We start from the raw sequence: 20504 nt of genomic DNA, 5'->3' as shown, positions 1-20504 counted from the left end.
ATGCACTCGAAGGTATACTGTTGATATATTAGTCGATCTGGTTTGCTTAGAAAAAGGATTTAATAAGTAAAAAATAAGGTTACATTTTGGTTCAGCAGATGAATCTAAGTCCTATTGAAATGTTTAAAAAATTAGTCACTGTACTCAATATTTTTCTATAATACTGCAGAAAGGTGATAATTGCAACACAGTACTTTAAATATTTTCATCATAATATATACAAGTCATACTGATTTAATCAAGTGAAGAACCCATTTTGACTTTCAAAAATAATTGTTTCTGCACAACACAAAATTCGATTGTTACACATGAATAAGGCAAAGCTGGGTGAAACAAAGCATTTTCTTATGGTAAACATTGCATAAAATTTTAGGGATTAGTTTTTACTTTAAAATATCCTATATTTTTATATAAGCCAAATTTTAAATAGACTAGTAAAAAGGAACAATTTACAAGAATATGTAACTTTTAGCTAAACCACTTTATGATCTCTTGAAAAATCTTAATCTTTTTTCCTAAAAATTTCTGGCATATTCTTGATTTAAAAACTGAAATATACACTACAATCCATAAATGAACTTAAGGAATTAAGCATTCTATTAAGTTGAACCTTATGACACTATCATTTTTAACTATAAGAATGACAGTTTCATATGTTTTAGTGCAATAATTTTCTGGAATGTATCTTCAGCCATGAGAATAAACTTAAGTGAACTCTTTCTACCTTGACCTGTAATTACAGTTTAATAAAACAGGATACATTCTCATGTACTATGAATCTTTTACAGTATACTATATGTTTTGGCCTTTAGGAAAATGAGTAGACAAATTAACTCGAAGTGACAAAACACAGACAAAATAGAAGTAGTAATTTTTCTTACTAGCAAAAAAAAAAAAAATCACAGTTCAAAATTCAGAAAATACACAGTCACTTACTTTGGTAGAGTTTTCAAGTGATTTTCTCTTAACTCCAAGATCCGCAATTTGACAAGTCTACAGAAATGAATTTTAAAATTTTCCTTAGTATTTCTGTCTAAAAAATTATAGAATAAATCTAGTATTTGGTAGCACTATAGGGTGACTATGGTTAACAATAATGTATATTTAAAAATAACTAAAAAACAGAATTGGAATATTTGTAGCACAAAGAAATGATAAAAGCTTGAAGTGATGGATACCCCAATTACATTGATTTGATCATTACACATCGTATGTTAGCACTAAACTATCACATGTAACTCATAAATATGTACAACTATATGTACCCATAATAACACAAAATTAAAACTGAAATAAATTTTACTATGGTAAACTATCATTATCACTATCCAAACACCTATATCCAGAGTTTTTTTTTACTATGGTAATAGATTTTAAATAAATATACATATTGATTATGAGTATAGTTATATCAACATTGAGCAATGAGAAATATTATTTTCCTAAAATTAACTGAGATATTTTAAAGGAATCTTTAGATTCCAGCATTCTAAATTTCATACGTTTTATAAAAATATATTTGTTGTTTATTTTCATGCATTCAATAGATAACTGAAATAGATACTAAAGGCCATATGCTGTGTTCACTGGAATATGGCAATAATTTCCCTCAAGAGACTATAAATGAACTAAAAAGCAAATACTATGGCATAGAGGTAAAAAAGTGGGACTTTGTAGGAAGGTAAGTCTGTGTGAAATCCAGACTCTCATATTCTGCTACTGTGACACTGGGCAAATTAACCCCTCTTAATTCAGTTTCCCCATCTATAAGTGTATGACAACAGTATCAAATTAAAGCATAATTTCTGGTATAAGTTTTAATAAGAATTGGCAATTGTTACTAATTACACAATGGGAGAAGTGCTGCAATACACCATATTTCATTGACTCTAAGGTACATATTTTAACATTTATGAAAACGTTATGCATTTAAAAATCTGTCATATCAACTGTCCTGTGACAAGGCTGGGGTGGGGGAAATCACGTGAAGAGAATGAGAGGTATTCAGAGTTTCTGTTGCTTGAGTAACATTTGTGATTAGGAATGCATTTCATCTTAATTACTTGTTAAGTCTTGCAGCCTAGAACACACTATTGTTACTTATGTCCATATTGAATGTTAAAATGCACCCAAATGAGGCTACTTTAGAACAGATATTAAGTGGATTCTCTGAATTCTTAATGTTTTGGAAAATATTTTACTATTTGAAGTTTTTTAATCTACCATCTCTTAAATTCACTGTGCTTTTAGGTTTTCCTGTAGGTCTCTCTCCCTCCACTCTTTTTTTGCCTCCTATCAAGCTTTTAATTTTGATCTTATAACAATTAATCTGTATAGAAAATAAAGCAATTCAGTTCTTCACAGCATGGGTATATTGCTAGTAAAGGAGACTTCTTAAACATTTGTCTGTCTCAAATCTTGTCATCAATTGTAATAGTATGATATTTTGTACTGATTTTGGCTTTTAGGAACATAGAATCTTAGGTTTTAAAAGGAATTTTAACTGTCCTCTTGTTAAACTATCCAGTTGAAGTTAAAGACCTTTTTAGATTATAATATAAAATAGAGCATATTTTTGTAGGCAATTTATGCAAAATTAAATTCTATTTCCGAGTGGTTTTGTTATTAGTATTATGTTTTTCACTTGCACAAATCTTTTCCTCGCAGTAGGACTACTTAAAGAGAACTGACAAAAGTTCAAGAAAAAAATATACCTTAAGATAATAATTAAATGTTTTCTGACTTGATAAATCCAAAGTATACTATATGCTGTGGTTAGTACAAGAGGGGCCATGCTAGTTTCTATGGATGAATGATGAAATGCCAATTCATTTAGAAGCCAGGGAATGCTCTTTGGACGCTCTGTGAATTTTAAAACTGCCCAAGTATAAGCTGTTTATAAATGTTGTGATGGTGTGATCTGCAAAAGTAAGGGAATCTGGCAAATGTTGATGTGCTCTCAGTGTGTAAATGGAGGCTGTCCCATGTTAAGTGACATTATTCAACTGAGTTCTCAATGTCCTGTACGAGCTTCAGTTAACAGATTGGTGTCAAGTTATACCTAGTCGATTATTTGAACAGTTTCAAAGATGATCATTTACATAAATGCATTGACAATAAACTTAAAAATGTCATAGCTTTTAAAATATTCTTTGCATTAAAAAACATGTCAAGATGACAATAAAAACTATCCATAATTTTACTTCTAAGGTACCAGTCTTTTATTTCATACAGATTCATATTCATATGGGAAATATCTTAAGAATTTTAAAAAACACCTAAGATAATATTATTAATTACTACATGGTATTATAATATGTATGAACCATAATATATTTAACCAGTGTCCTCAGATGTGTGATTCCACTTTTTTCACATTGTAATTAACAATAAACTTGTCCATAAATCCTAGTGGGGTATCTGATAATCGTAAGAGTCATGTCTAGAAATGGTTTACAAAGGCAATAGTTGCAAATATTTTCAAAGGTTCTAAAAGCATACTGCCATGCATGAAGGTCATAACATTCTGCAATCCTATCAGAGAGCATGAGATTATCTCTGTTTTGTAATCTAACAGTTTTTGCAATATGTTAGAACATAAAGGTCTTCTACTGCTGTTTTAACTTGTATTATATTTATTATTTGTGAAAATAGACATTTTCCATGTGTTCAATAGCCATTTATATGTGTTATTATAAAATAATTTTTTGTTGTAATTCAACCATTTTTCCTCTAAAATCTTTGTTTTCATACTTATATGTAAGAATTCTTTATGTGTTAAATATGTAAATAATTTGTTTTTCATATATAATTGAACTATTTTCCCAGTTTATTGTTTTACCTTAATTTTTTGATTATCTGATATTTTATGTTAAAAGTATTTAGGTCACCATATGTATCCATTTATGATATTTTTCTTTGCCTCTCTGCCTATAAAGGTATTTCTCAACCAGAGTCATAAATATTCATCTCTTTTTTTCCCCGGATCATTTCTGGCTTTATTTTTTTAATATTCAACTCTTTAATTCATCTAGAGTTTATTTGACTATTAATGTCATTTAAAGACCTAATTTTACTTCGCTTTTTGCAAAAGTTTCATTAATTAACAGTTTCATTTATTGAATAATAATGAGGCCTATCTTTAATCACAGCTGTCACTTTTGAAGTCTCATCAACTGGTGCTGGTACAGCACTTATCTAAGGTGAAATATAATTGCATAATTTAAATTTCTTATTCTTACCTTCCAAAATTGGCTGGAAGAAATTCAAGAAAGGCGTCATTCAGGTAGAGCTGGGTCAGGTTTAGGAGCTGTGTGAAGCCATCAGGAAGTCTAAAAAGGAGTTAAAGTTTTAGTCACTGCATTGATGTTGCTATAGGAACAGAATAAACATATATCTCTGAGGAGAAAAAATAGAAACGTAATACATTTTTCAACTCTCTTTTGGTATTACAGTAATGAAAGAATTTATTGAGCATGTTGTTACAGTTTGAAAATTTTGCCTGTTATTAAAGTAAATAGCATTTATCCACCTCCATGCTACTCTCCTATATTAATATTTATGCCACAGCTAAAATCAGCGACATCATCTCTTATTGCTGGCCTATCTTTATGCATACCAGCCAAGACATTTTTCATGGAGATCTCAAGTTGTTTGGATTGTTTGTAATTTTAAAACTAATAATGTTCCTTTTTTCAACAGAATATTCACATATATAGTCAGGCAAGAGTATCCCGTTACTGTTTCACTTTATCATCAAAATTTGTCTACAGTTTGTTACTGTGATGACTAAAGTTGCCCAGTATGAAAAGGGAAGTAATATGTTGTAACCTTAACTAATAATTTATTTTAATGCCTGTTCAACATGTATGTAAATCATGATTCAAATTTGTCTAATTCATATTTATTAAAAATGAGAAAGGACATTGAAAAGATAATTAAACAATCATAAAGGCTATAAACCGCATCAAAAACTTAGGAAAATAACATTTAGGGAGTTTCAGAAATTAGATGAAATAATTATTTGAAATGTAAAAAGATTTAATTCAAGTATTTTTCAGGAGACTTGTTTTTGGAAGAATATTGTTTTTCTTATAAATAAATTTGTTTAAACATTTTAATGCCTTTATGTATGGTCTACTCCGGATTATGTTCTTTTATAAGATACTCTTAAATAGCCTTCAAATTTGCCTTCTCCTCAAATTACAGCCTATCTTCTTCCTTGCAGTTACTGCCTAAACTATTTTAAAAGCTACCTATACTCATTGCTTTTTATTACTACTGAAGCCATTGTTTTCTGGCATCTACCCCAACTCTCTCACTGAAAATGCACTCACTAAGGCCTCCACTGACCTCCTAAGTTCCAGTCCCATTAGCCTCATTTTATTTCAGATCCCACAATGCCTAGCAACAGTTGCCATCACTGCTTGTTCTCTCCTTCTTTGCTTCTACTACAACAGTTTTCCTGCTTCTCTTCCTGCTCCTGGGACATTATATCTGAGTTTTGTTCTGTGGTTTCTCTTCCTATGTCCAATACTTTGTTATATGTATATATAAAACACACACACACACGTGTGTGTATGTGTGTATATACATACATGTATAAAATAATATACGTACCCACAATAGAATGAAGCAATAGAATCAGTATCTTTAAAACACTCTGGGTGTCCTTCCCTGTCTACATCTCCCTATTTGCCCCACAAATTCCTGAATCATATTTAATATTCTGTTTTTAAACAGCTTTACTACCAATATTTAATTACTTAAAACAAAACATATTGTATGAGTTTGAATGCTTTTGAACATCATATAAATCAAATAATACTATGTACATTTTCCCAAGTCTATAAAAATTAGTATTAGTATTATACATTTTGATGTGAATGATTGGCCATAACATAGTATTCCATTGTATGAATATACAATTTACCATTTTCCTTCTAATGAGCATTATACTTGTTTCTAGTTTTTTGTTTTGCTATTACAAATACTGGCATCTGTGAATATTTTTAAACATATAATGTACATTTATAAAAGATTACTTAAGTCATATACTTAGAAGTGACATCACTGGTCATAGAAAATGCAGGTCTATGTTTACTAGATGTAGCCAAATTTCATTCAAAGTAGTTCTATCTACTTATAATGAAACTATAAGCACATAAGAACTTTTTCCATGTCCTTCCTAACCCTTGGCTTTGTTAGCTTTTCTCATTTTTGCCAATTTTAGTAAATATAAAATAGCAATAATCATTTCCGTGATTAGTTAGGAATATAAGTTTATTAGAAATTTTTGTTTCCTTTTCTGTGAGATACATGTTTACTTATTTTACCTATTTTTCTATTTGTGCCCTGCCCAGAACTTCCTGCCTTTATCATTTTGGTGTACACTGAAACAAATCATGATTGCCTGCTCCTTTCCCCCTGTTTGAAGGCTTTCTTCAGCTGCTGGAGCCTGCTCTGTTTGTGTACATGGTAGCCCAAGTTCCAAGGAATTAATGTCCCTTGCAGAGACAGTATTCAACTAACAACCAGTAGGAATACAAATACCTCTGCTCTCTCTCCCATTGTGTTTGACAACTCTGGTATGTGTTTTACAGTGTTAACCAGAGTTCCACAGAAACCTAAAGTTCAATGGCCAATTTGAAAAATAGTTTGACAAAATATTCTCAACAAGTATTTCCTGGGCTTATCTCCTAAATACACTGCTTATATTCTTTTCTAAACATCTTCTTCTGAGGAATCTAAAACAAACACATTTATCTTTTTAGAGTGATTTATGGCAATTTTTTACACATTCTCAGTAATAAGTCCTCAATGCCATTGATAGACTCTTGGAAAACAGCAACTATAAGCAAAACTATGTATAACAAAACATTTTTTCTTTTCTCTACAATATTATAATGAAACAATGTTGAAGGAAACAACCTTATTTGCAGACCTGTTGTATGTCCTTTCACTTAAAGTTGCAGTTTTCAACAACCTATCAATGATGTTAAGTGAAAACTTACTGTATATTAATCCGATATTGGTTATTTTTGCTGTAAATATATTGTCCTATTTTGGAGTTGAATTATGTGGGTGTGACTTGGTAGAGGATGTTTTCATAAATTTGCTTTTAAGAGACATAGGATTTATGAAAGTAGAAAAGAAAGAGAAGGGAGGCAAGTGAAAAATGGGGGTTTTTATAATGTAGAGGTAAGAAAACACTGGAGATATGTAGCAAAGAGAAGATGAGTTCTAGAGCAAATACTTGATGTATGTATGTATCAGGAGTTAATATTTAAAAATATAAGGAGAGGACAAGATTTACTTAAATGCTCAACTCAAAGTTTTGAACTTGATCTTATAGAAATGAAAAAAAGTAGTAGGTCATGATTTTCTGTGTGTTTTCCTTTGTTGTAATGTATTAGAACTCACATCCTGATAGCATGACAGTTGTTATGATGAAGGCACAGATGTTAAATAATTTCAATTGGAAATAACTATTATCTTTGATGTCTTGTAAATCCAAATAACTAGTTACATTTGGCTTTTCAAAAAAGATGATCAATATGATACATATAAAATTAGACGAATATTAAAACCATTAATCTAATAATTTAACAGCATCACTACTAAGTAAAAAAAAGGCTTTAAAATTACTAATTTTCTATTTGTGGGGACAAACATTTTTCCTGTATATCAGAACTATCCAACTTCTCTCAGTCCACTATTCTCCATATGTATGTAATAAATGGTATTGTGCTATTACTTTGATTAAAAATATACTTCTTTTTTTGCTGCTGCTTTGATAATGATTATGCCCTAGAAGAAGAATTTTGCTTATTACATAGAACATTTTGATTTCGAGTTTAAGAATTGACCACATTTTGCAAATTCCAGTTACAAAATTGGATCACCAAAAATAGGTTATATGAAAAACCAGCATGCAAAGTAGATCAGTTTTTCAGCCTGGTTATAAAGAAAGATGTATTGACATTTTCTATTGAACATTTCTTCTTAAAAATGCAGACTTAAGAATATAACTACATAGTATGTCTTATTTAATAGCATCTATGTTTTATTTCAATTCAGTTCAACATGAATTTATTAAATGGTTACTCTGCACTTAGATTCAAAATTAATGTCTTCTTTATTTTCCTTATAGGATTCTGTTCATAGATTTAATTGAATATTTATACAATTATGCTCTGTACTAGTATTGGAGATACTCTATTCCTGGAAAAAAATTATAAATGATTTGGGGATAATAAATTTTTAAAATCTCTTCAACTGTCTATTATTGTAATTTGAAAACAACATATAGTGAAAAATGGATTCAATGTTATTTGAAAAGTCATATATATATATATATACATACAGTCAATAAGTTGGCCAAAAAAAGATATTCAACCTTATCCTTAATTTTATGGTGCATTTTGTAGCTTCTAATAGAGACAAGGGCCTGACTTGTCAATATAATTACTTCCAGAAAAATGTATGAGGAATTGTGAGGAAAAAAATATTTTATAGCCAGTTGGATACACCTGATGAAGATGACAATCACTGGTTGTCTTTATTTTCCTCCTAAGTATTTGATGAAATCCAATATTTGACTTTAAGTAAGAAACACTCAGTAATGAAATGATTTGACTATCCTAAAATAACTTGGTAGCTTTTCACATTTGACTGATTTATTTAAAAATTCAAAGAATATACATGCTTTATAAATTGGCAAATAATTCACTCTACTAAGTAAATATCTTTTTTATTAATTGCTGAAATTAAAAGTGGTATGTACAAATACATAGTAACATAAAAGAAATGAGATCTGGTGTTTGATAAATCAGTAGGGTTACTAGAGTTAACATTAATTAAGTTTACATTTCAAAATAGCCAGAAGAGAATAATTAGAATGTTCCTAGTGTAAAGAAATGATAAATATCTTAAGTGATGAATATCCCAATTACCCTGATTTGATTATATAAATGTATCAAATTATCACATGTGCCCACCCCAAAGTTACACCTATATAGATCAACAACAAAAAAAACTACAACAAAGGAAGAATAACAATAGACCCAGACATCCATATAGTTTAGCAGTTGAACCCACATATTGATGTCAGAAGACCTTGCTTTGAATCACAGGTCTTCAAATTATTTTCATGTGACTTTTACAATTACTTAACTTTGCAATAGTTGATTTCCTTATTTGTAAAATGATAATACTAATATCTGCTGCTCAGATTTACTCCAAATGATTAAACGACTACTTATCCCATAGTAAGAATCAGCAAATGAAAGCAATTTTACTACTTTTATTTAGTATACATTTTATGATTTTATTTTGATGTTTAAAAAATATTAACTGGAATACTATTTTAAATATGTTCATAATTGCTAATTTTTTATTATTGGAATAGGCAAATTAAGATTAGCTTCAGTCACCCTTATTTCAACATTTTTTCTTTTCTGATTGCATTTACTCTAGAAGTTTAAGGAAAACATATTATAGGCATCTGACCTCTAATAGAACAGTTAAACCATATAAAATTATAGGTTTTATATGTTGTGAATAAGAACACAATGTAAAAATTTCTACTCTAGCTTGAAATGCATTTTACGTTAAAAACTCTTCATTATGCAGCTTAAAATTATAAAACTAACATAATAATGTTAGAGAACATTGGAAAATAAAGAGAAAAGTATAACACATAATTTAACCTCCTTTAGCGCAATCATGATGGTCATTTCATTTATTTCTTTCTAATCTATTCATTGTTTTAACATCACTGCAAACTTGTATCATTATTTCTCCCTTTAATATGTAATTATCTTTCAATTTTGCTGTATAAATTGAATGAATACATAATTTATAATTCAAACTAGGACACTTGTGAGAGTTAAAAGGCAGCTATTAATAAATATGCCAAATCAAGAATAGTAAACAGAGATGATTTGGGCAAACAAGAGACACTTGGTCACCCTATTTATAACTTTCATATTCATCCCATAGATGTACTATAATTTGCTAGTAACTTCTTCATTGTTGAGCATTCAGAATGTTTTAAATTTTTGAGAATGTATTCTATAGCAAATAAAAATACATTATCGGATACAGTGAAATATACAGTGAAAGAAACTTAGGAATTTAAATACTGGCTTCATGCATTTCTATCTATAAAAAGGTGGTAATATTTATCTATATAATGCGGTGACTGTAAAAATTAAAATAATGTATCTAAAAGTTTAAGACATAGTAGGTTCTCAATAAATGTTAGTTCTTGCTTTTCCCATTGAGGAGTTGTTTTCAATTTCCATTGTGATAATGTTTACCAAAAACTTGTTTAAGGCATCTAGCTTATAGTACAAAGTTCACATGTAAAAGTAAAACTAAAATAATAACACTCAAAATATAACTTTCATATTACAGGATTTACATTACTTAATACTTTATATATTTCTTAGTACAAAGAAAATAACAAAAAGGTGACACACACACAAAAAAATCAATGAAACCAAATTCTGTTTTTTTTTGTAAAGATAAACAATATTGATAAATCTCTAGTCAGACTGATTAAGCAAAAAAAAGGAAAGAAAACACAAATTCCCAATACCAGAAATGAATGAATGGGCACCACTAGAGAACCTACATATATTAAAGGACCAATAAATAAATAAATTCTATGAAGAACAATATGCCAATATTTGAAAACATATGAAATGTACAAATTTCTGAAAAACACAACTACTGAAGGTAACTCAAGAAGAAATAGGTAGTTTGAATAGTCCTATAGTTATTAAGGAAACTCAATCTCCAGGCTTACATGGTTGCCCTTGCATATTCTACAAATTTTAAAAATAAACACCAATTCTAAGTAGGCTCTTATAGAAAATAGGAAATAACATTTCTCAACTCATTTTATGAAGCCAGTTTTACCCAGATAGCAGAAGCAGACAAAGAAATTACAAGATAAGAAACTTCAGACTAACAGGCTCTAAGAGTATAGAAGGGAAAATCTTTCACAAATATTAGCAAATCAGAGCTATTAGTACAGAAAAGAGAATAATACTTCCTAATCAGGTAGGCATGATCCCTGGAATGCAAAATTGTATGATAGTCAAAAATCAATCAGTGTGAGTCACCATAGGTTCAAAGTAAAGAAGACAAACGATATGAACAGGTGTTATAAAAAATTCAACATCCATTGGTAATACCCTCAGTAAACCAAATATCAGATGTGTGGAAGACACATTCCAAATGACCCCGTACCCCCACCCCGTGATCCTCACCTCCTGATGTTCATGCCCCTGTATAATCTTCGAGTGTTGGCAGGACCTGTGACTTGCTGCTAATCAACAGAATGTGGTAAATATGATGGACTGTCACTCCCACAACTATATTATATTATATAGCTCCATCTGGCTAAGAGACTCAAAGCTACCTTGGGGGAGAATTAGATGGCAGGGAACTAAATACAATCTCCCGGTCCCATAAGTGGTCTCCAGCTAACAACCAGCAAGAAGTGCAGCCTGGTGAAACTTTGAAGCAGGGGACCCAGACAAGCCATGCCCAAAATGCCAAGCCTGACCCACAGACATTGAGAAATAAATAATATGCATTGTTTTAAGCTGCTACATTTGTGGAGATTTGTTATAGAGCATTAGAAAATTAATAAAATATTTTTGATGCTTGGAATTAGGGTTCTGCTGTAACTAATTTCTAAAAATGTGTAGTGGCTTTGGAAGCACTCAGTAGTCAGTCAGAGACTGGAGAATATTAAAAAAAAACATAATAAAGCATACATTTTATGAAAAGACTATTAGAAGAAATCTAAACGTTGAGGGCCCTGCTAATGAGGGCTCAACGGGAAGTGAATGGCAGGTTACTGAACTTTTTTTCAATATGATAAATAGCATATATTTAAAAAACAAGCAAAAATTACACGTAATGGTGAAACTCTAAATGCTTCCTCTCTAAGGTTGGGGACAAGGCAATGATGCCTGCTTTCACCTCTTATGTTCAACATGTAAAGTAGGTCTTAGCCAAGACCATTAGGTAAGAAAAACAAAGAAATGGCATGTAGATAAAAAATGATGAAACAAAACTGTCTTATTAACAGGTAACATGATATTCTACAAAGAAACTTTCCCCAAAATTACAGATACATGCGATTTAATGGAATTACTAAGTGAGTTTAGTAAGATTGTAGAAGATCAGATAAATATTGAAAATCAATTGTATTTGTACATGCTGGCAGTAAGCAATTGGAATAATAAAAAATCATTTACAATAGCACAAAAACCATGAAACACTTAGAATAAAATGAACAACATTTGTATGCTGAAATCTATAAAACACTGATAAAATTTAAAATACCTGAATAAGTATGGAGCTAAACTATGCTCAGGGATGAGAATATTCAATATTTTTGAGATGTTAAATTCTACCCAGTTTGATCTATTGATTTAATGCAATCTCTATCTTAATTCCAGCAGACTTGTATATTTTTTGTATAAATTAGCAAGCTAATTATAAAATTTACATGGAAGAGCAAAACATACTATCCCAATTTTGATGAAGAACAAAGTTGAAGGACTCATATTCCCTGATTTCATGACTTACTATTATATAAAGCTACAGTAATTAAGACAGTAGAAAATTGGTGTAAGGACAAATGTACAGATTAACAAAAATCAAAAATCCAGAAATAAACTCAAATATATGTGATCAATCGTTTTACAACAATGTAAAAAATCAACTTTAAATGGATCGTATACATAACTGTAAAACCTAAACTATAAGAGTTTCAGAGGAAGGCACAGGGGAAATCACTATTGCTATAAATTTAGCAAAGATCTCTTAGATAAGAAAGAACAGCACAAACCATAAAAAGTTATTAAATAGAAATTCATTAAATTCAAAAACTTCTCTTTGAAAGGTAGTACTTAGAAAATAAAGAGATTTGGTCCGGGAGTGGTGGCTCATGCCTGTAATACCAGCACTTTGGGAGGCTGAGGTGGGTGGGTCACCTGAGGTTGGGAGTTAGAGACCAGACTGACCAACATGGAGAAACCCCATCTCTACTAAAAATGCAAAATTAGCCAGGCATGGTAGTGCATGCCTGTAATCCCATCTACTAGGGAGGCTGAGGCAGGAGAATCACTTGAACCCAGTAGGCAAGGTTGTGGTGAGCCGAGATTGCACCACTGTGCTCCAGTCTGGGCAACAAGAGTGAGACTCTGTCTCAAAAAAAGAAAAAAAAAATTAAGAAAGAAAGAAAGAGAAAATAAAGAGATCAGCCATAGAATAAGAGCACATCTTGGCTTACAAATATCTTCTAAAGGTCCAGAATATAAACATAATTCTTATAATTCAATTATAAAAAGGCAAGCCAATAAAAATGAACAAAAATTTGAATTTTTACCAAAGAAGCAATACAGATGATAAATAAGTACATGAAAAGATGCTAATTAGACATTAGAAATATAAATAAAAACCACAATGAAATGCCATTTCTACTACACTACCTAAAGTGGAAAATAATAAAAAACTGACAGAACCAAATTCTGGCAAATATGAGGAACAACTAAACTCTGAACAACTGAATTGGTAGAAACGCACAATTGAATAGCTTTGGGAAAGCGGTTTGGAAGCTTCTTATCGGGTTAAACATACATATACATACTAGTCAGAAAACCACTCCCAGGGGTTCACCCAATAGAAATGAAAATATATGCTAAAACAAACACTTGTGTGTAGTTTATACTAGCTTTATTTATAATAGCCAAAAACTGGAAACAACCCAAATGCCTATCAACTGATAAATAGATACACAAATAATGTTATATCCATACAATGGAATACTACCTGGTAATAAAGGGGAATGATGTATTGATTATTGAAACATTACAAATTAATTCCAAAATCATTATGTTAAGTTAAAAGAAGTCAGACACAAAAATATGATATCATTTATTTGTCATTTTGAAAAAGACAAAACAATGAGGATAGAAATCATCAGTGGATGACTAGGCTAAGGGAACTTTTTGAGGTGAGGCAATAGTCTATATCTTGACTATGGAGATGGTCACATGACTATATACATTTGTTAAAATTCATTGAACCATATGCCTGAATAGAGTTAATTTTATTTTTTTGAGACAGGCTCTCACTCTGTTGCTCAGGCTGGAGTGCAGGCGCATGATCATGGCTCACTATAGCCTTGTCATTCCAGGCTAACGTAACTCTCCCACCTTGGTCTCTCAAGTAGCTGGGACTACAGGTGCATGCCACCACACCAGGCTAATCTTCTGCAATTTTTGAAGAGACAGGGTTTCACTATGTTGCTAGGGCCAGTCTTGAACTCATGCAATCCTCCTGCCTTGGCCTCCCAAAGTGTTGGGATTACAGGTGTAAGAAACCGTGCCAGAGTGAATTTTATTGTATGTAGATAACATTTTTAAAAATCTGACTTTATAATTTGACAAACAATTTACATTTACTTATCACAATTTTTATGAATTTCAAAACTGCTTAATGTTTATAGTGTTCTGCATTTTTGCTGAAATAGGTCACATATTTATCTTTTAAACAGTTAAACATATGAAGGAATTAGACATATCCAGTAATGACCATAGACTTGAAATTTCTCAAAGATGTAATTTATCATCTGGCTTCCACTCCCAAAGACCTACCATGAGTACTAAATAAGATGAGCTATTAGAATTAAATACTTAGGAAAAAAAGCAATTTATCAACACTGGATTGTTTTCAATCAAGTCAAGAACATGGCTGTAATCCTAGTGGGAGAAATTAGTAACATCTATTTCATTGAGATGTTGAGATTGCATTTTGGTTTAAGAGTTTTGGGAAAAGCTTTTTAGGGTTTTGTTTTCTCTTTTTTTACTTCTCTATTTACTTTTCAGAGAGAAAAACTGTAATTTTTAAGCATTTTTTATTGCTTGATGTTTTATATTTCATACAAAAGGCCTCGGATTATTTCACAAACCATTAACTGTAAAGATCTCCATCTTAACTTCCACTTCATTCTTTTACATTCTATTCCACTCTTCATCTCATCTAGAGACTCTTCCCATCATCCATAGAGAACCACTTTCACTACTCCCTTTCCTCAACTCTATTGGTATAAAATTTCCCATCAATTTCCCTTTGATAAATTTATTTATGTCTTCTTCTAATAACACTCCATCCATTAAATGTCTTTCTAATGGGCTTCAGTTTCCCCCAGCCTCCTACACTTCATCAAACAAAAGATTGAGGAATTTTTCTCAAATCCTACTGTCAGCTTTGTATAATGAAAATGCCAGTCTTACTCTGAAACTCATTATTTGCCATCCAATACCACTGACTTGTTTCAACCCCTTCTAAATATTGCAACTGTCAGTAGCCTCTCTAGATTTTATTTTTACTTCCATTATTAAGTGACTTTAACATTCAGGTTCATGACTTCTCCAATCAATTTATTTTATTGCTTCCTGACCTACTTGATTCCACGGACTTATGTCACTACATAAGATGCAATTCACCAGCATGGTCACTTGCCTGGTATCATTTTTCCATGGCATTTCTTAATTAACAGATCTCGAAATACAAATACCTATTTTCTGATCACAGCATCTTTATCATCCATATCTTCCATTCTCCTTTCCTTCTAGGGTTTTCTCTTTACTCTGCTACAGTATCTGGTATACAAGTACTTTGTATTTCTGGTCATTACTTAATTTCCTTGAACTACATGATAGGGTATTTTTATGTACTTATCAATATCTTAAATTTGCATGATGTTGAACTTCTGGCAGGGTCTTGATGCTAATTTTTCCCCATGACCATATCTAATAACTCTTTTCTTAGTTTCAACTCTTATCTATGGAATGTTACCTGAGAGCTGTGGAAAATGGCGACAAAGTTTGCCTCAAAGTAATACCATCGTTTGCAAATTGGGTATTCATTGCTACTCAGCAATATTTTAAATCATCTTTAGTCAAACTATTCTGATTAATTTTTTCCATCATTCTATTAAGTGCTATGTCAATGATACATTTAAATTTAAATCATTACGTGTATTTCATCTATTTTGGTACATTATTATACAATGGAAACATAAATACAAAAGAAATTTAATCACTCATACTCACTTAGAAATGGGATTGACACTGGCTTCAATAATTGTTAAACACTTACAGCACTTTATGTTTTCTGGAAATTCTTGTACACCTAAAATGTGAAAAAAACAAAAGTACATGAAAATGTTCCAACAAATATTCTTTAAACTATAGTTCTAATATTTAGATAATTATTAAAACTATGAGTCAGTACATAGTGCAAACACCATTTCGGATAACTATTTAAGTAGAAATAAAAACTTAATAACATATCAATATTATTAATAATATATACATAATTTTTTTAAAAATGTATTTTATTGTGCTTTAGGTTTTGGGGGTACATGTGAAGAACATTCAAGATTGTTGCACAGGTACATACATGGCAATGTGGTTTGCTGCCTTCCTCTTCATCACCTATATCTGACATTACTCCCCATGTTATCCCTCCCCAACTCCTCCCCACTGTCCCTCTCCTAGTTCCCCCCAACAGAACCCAGTGTGTGATGTTCCCCTCCCCAACAATGAGAACACATATACATAATTTTTAATAAAGGTTGAATATTGAATAACATTTTATGATAAGAGTTTAAAATTGGATATAAAATTGAGGACAATTGTATATTTGGCCTAAGATAAATCTGATCTTTAGTAACCTAAAGAAATAAAAATAGATTAAATTATTAAGTTATAGTGCCACCACTGAGAGAAGGGAGAACAAATAGATATTAAGAAAAAAAGATAAAATCTTTACTTCCAATAATCATTTTATAAGGTTAGGAAAGTTGAACACATACTTAAGAACATATCCAAAACTGAAAGATGTTCCCAAAGTAATATGGGGCAGGGATAAATTTTATATAATTCTGTTTTGTTGGCTGTACAAGGTATAGCTCTGCATCTGCCTGAAAGTGTGAAGAGTCAAGCAGCTTTCCTTGGGTTCCCCCTGGAGTCTCTGAGGTAGCCAGCCTGGCTATTTGCCCTTGGAGAATTGCTCATCTGCTGTCACAGCTGTGCTACTGGCTATGTGACAAAAAAAAAAACCCACAAAGTTTTCTATGAAACTGAAAATACAGAAGCTGCAAACCTAATCCATAAATGTGAAGGTCAGAGGAATAAAATATGTGGGGGACATTTCAACTAATTGATGCAAATGAATTAATGTAGCAGACCCTGCAGAAATTAGAAGGGAAGAAGCTATATGAAGCTGTTACTATATGATATGCCTGCAATACCACATTCTCTAAATTTTTGAAACTATTATCAAGGATGTAAAAATTTCCAAAAAGAACTGGCCTTTCCTAGTACTTCACATCAGACAGAAGGATAAGGAACACTTTGTGGCAGGATATAATTGACCTTTTTGATGATGGATACTCAAGAAACAAAATATTCCACCTTTCTAGATTCCATTCATCTAGACTACCATGTCCACAAGACTTTAGAGCTGTTGAAGCAGCAGGAGGGTAGTCAGATCCAGGACTGGTCACTTATCCACTGACAAATGGGGGTCCAAAGGGAGGTTTGTGACATTTCTCACCCCATTTCTCTCTATTTAAAATTTTGCCAGAAATTATGCAGTTCTAAAATTATTACTGAATTATTTAACTTCTAAATAAGAGCCCCCAAAAGTTTTGGAGCTCCATTATGTATGTATTTAATGAGAAAGCCTGTTTCTTTCTTTCTTTCTTTCTTTTTTTTCTTTTCTTTTCTTTTCTTTTCTTTTCTTTTCTTTTCTTTTCTTTTCTCTCCCTCCCTCCCTCCCTCCCTCCCTCCCTCCCTCCCTCTCTCTCTCTCTCTCTCTCTCTCTTTCTTTCTTTTTTTTTTTTGAAAGGCCATAATACCTAGAACTTCTTTCATTAAATAGTCACTAAAAAAAGGGCAGCCAGGTTAATAATCTAACTTATGAATCATCCTTAACAGTTTCCCATAAAATTCTTTACTTTAAATATCTTCAAAAGGAGTATAAAACTTCTCATTTTCTCTGTTTAGCTTTTTCTATTCACTCTCCAATCTGTACTCATTGCATGCTGGCATGCATAATGCTTTATCTCCACAGGTTTCTGCCTTAAAATGGTATATCCTTAAATTATGTGTAAAGCAGGACATGGAAGCAGAAGTAAATTAAAATATAATTTTAAGGAAAAGATGATGTCTCTTTATCTTCTACTGAAAATGGAATTGCCTACTGTGGTAAAAATGTTGCTATATTATTTATTTAAATATTTGTATTATGTTGTTTACAGTTTAAATTTAAAACAATTCAGAGCACAGTCGGTTGGTTTAAGATGGAATCTTAGCTATATAACCTCTGGCTAGGTAGTCCTAGGCAAGTCCTTTAAACTCCCAATGCCTTAGTTTCCTACTCTAAAAAATAGTGAGTATATGAATGGTTTTATCATAGAGTTGTAGTGAGGATTAAAAGAGATTATATAGAAAAGCAATTAGCACAAAGTGCTGTAATAATATTATCTATAATTATTAGAAATAAAAAAGAATCAGAGGATGTCAGTCAAAAAAAGAACGAAAAACATATCAAAATGATCTGGATTCAGGTAAAAATGTGTAAAATTTGTCTACCTCAGAGAATATAGGAAAAAGGTAAGAATTAGTGTACTGAAAGAATATAATATATACTGTGTAAATATATATACCTTATTAATATATGTGTATGTGTGTGAATATATATACACACTCTTAAAGCTGCCGTTCTTTGAGACTTAAAAGTGCCAGACATTGTGCCAAGATTACAGATATCAAAAATGGAAGAAAAAAGACTTCATGACTTTTTTCTTAAGTTGATGTTCTAACTTAGAAGAATGATTGAAAGAAAAACTCTATAGAAGAATCAAATAACAAATGTGAAGAGGTCTTCTGGAAAATGTGGTAATATCAGGCAAAAAAGCAGTAAAGATAAATTTAGAATAGTTGAGACAGTATCTGAGTAATAGAAGTTCTAAGAAGAGTAAACTGAGAACAAACAGGATAGAAAATACTAAAGGAACAATTCAGGAATACTTCAGTAATTTAAAAAAATGAACAAGATTATTTCAGATTATAATAACAAAGACTTGGAACCAACCCAAATGCCCATCAATGATAGACTGGATAAAGAAAAGCTGGCACATATACACCATGGAATACTACGCAGCAATAAAAAAGATGAGTTTATGCCCTTTGCAGGCACATAGATGAAGTTAGAAACCATTATTCTCAGCAAACTGACAAAAGAACAGAAAACCAAACACTGCATGTTCTCATTCCTAAGTGGGTGAACAATGAGAACACATGGACAGAGGGAGGGGAACATCACACACAAGGGCCTGTTGAGGGTGGCGAAGCTAGGGGAAGGATAGCAGGGGGTGGGGAGGATTGGGGAGGGATAACATTAGAAGAAATACCTAATGTAGATGATGGGGCGATGGATGCAGCAAACCACCATGGCACGTGCATACCTATGTAACAATCCTACATAATCTGCACCCCAGAACTTAAAGTATAATAATAAAAATAAAAAAGAAAAGCTCACTCATTCAATGAGTATTGAGAATTAAGAGAGGAGAGAAAAGTCAGGTTTCATACAAAGGATCAAAATCTAGATGACATTTGACTTTTTCAAAAAATATTTAGAATGAGAAAATTACATAGAAATATATCCAACTTCTGAAGGAAGATGATTTTCAACTAAAATCCTATGCACCATCAAACTATTGTCCCCCAACTATAAATATGAGGGTGAAATAAGGACATTTTCAGAGTGACATAAGCAAGATGGCAGAATAGGAGTTTTCTAACATCTCACAGTTTACTGATTTTGGCAAGCATCTGCAGATGAGAATATTTTTGTAGGAGTTTGGGAGTCCAGCTGAGAAATTCCAGCATATCATTAGAGCAGAACTTATGACAGTAATTTCACAGAAGACAGCAAAAACAATAGTTTCATTTTACACATTTCACTTCTCCCTCAAGGTGACAGAGCTCAATGCCAGGGGAAACTCCTTCAGCTTACAATTGCCCCCACAGGGGAAAGTAAAAATTTAGTGAGTGAGGCTTTTCCAACTGTGTGAGACATTGTCCAAGAGGCCTACCTCTTTCTTGCCCCATTTAGAGTACTAAGGGAATCAACATGGCTGAGTGGCTGGGAGAGGCTAGGAGCTGAGAGGAGAGGTAGGGACTCTCAGCAACCAAAGTTTCTTTTTTTTTTTTTTTTAATTTTTTATTGGATTATAGGTTTTGGGGTACATGAGCAGAGCATGCAAGACAGTTGCGTAGGTACACACATGGCAGTGTGCTTTGCTTTTCTTCTCCCCTTCACCCACATTTGGCATTTCTCCCCAGGCTATCCCTCCCCACCTCCCCCTCCCACTGGCCCTCCCCTTTTCCCCCAATAGA

At 31.8% G+C, this 20504-nt stretch overlaps 1 protein-coding gene across 30 annotated transcripts in view; it reads right to left on the bottom strand.

The window, feature by feature from the left end:
- LRRC7 (leucine rich repeat containing 7) overlaps positions 1-20504 on the bottom strand; it is a 597290-nt gene that overhangs the window by 289349 nt on the left and 287437 nt on the right. For all 30 annotated transcript variants that reach the window (XM_035251839.3, XM_078332210.1, XM_035251845.3 and 27 more), the window contains 3 exons: positions 16146-16224; positions 4242-4331; positions 937-993 (listed from right to left, as the gene is read on the bottom strand). In XM_035251839.3, coding sequence (XP_035107730.3) covers positions 937-993; positions 4242-4331; positions 16146-16224 — 226 coding nt within the window. The remainder of the gene's footprint in view (positions 1-936; positions 994-4241; positions 4332-16145; positions 16225-20504) is intronic.

Source organism: Callithrix jacchus, chromosome 7 (genome assembly GCF_049354715.1).
Source record: "Callithrix jacchus isolate 240 chromosome 7, calJac240_pri, whole genome shotgun sequence".
NCBI classification, from domain to species: domain Eukaryota; kingdom Metazoa; phylum Chordata; class Mammalia; order Primates; family Cebidae; genus Callithrix; species Callithrix jacchus.
Note: the sequence above shows the minus strand (reverse complement) of the source record. Positions and strands in the feature narration are given on the sequence as shown.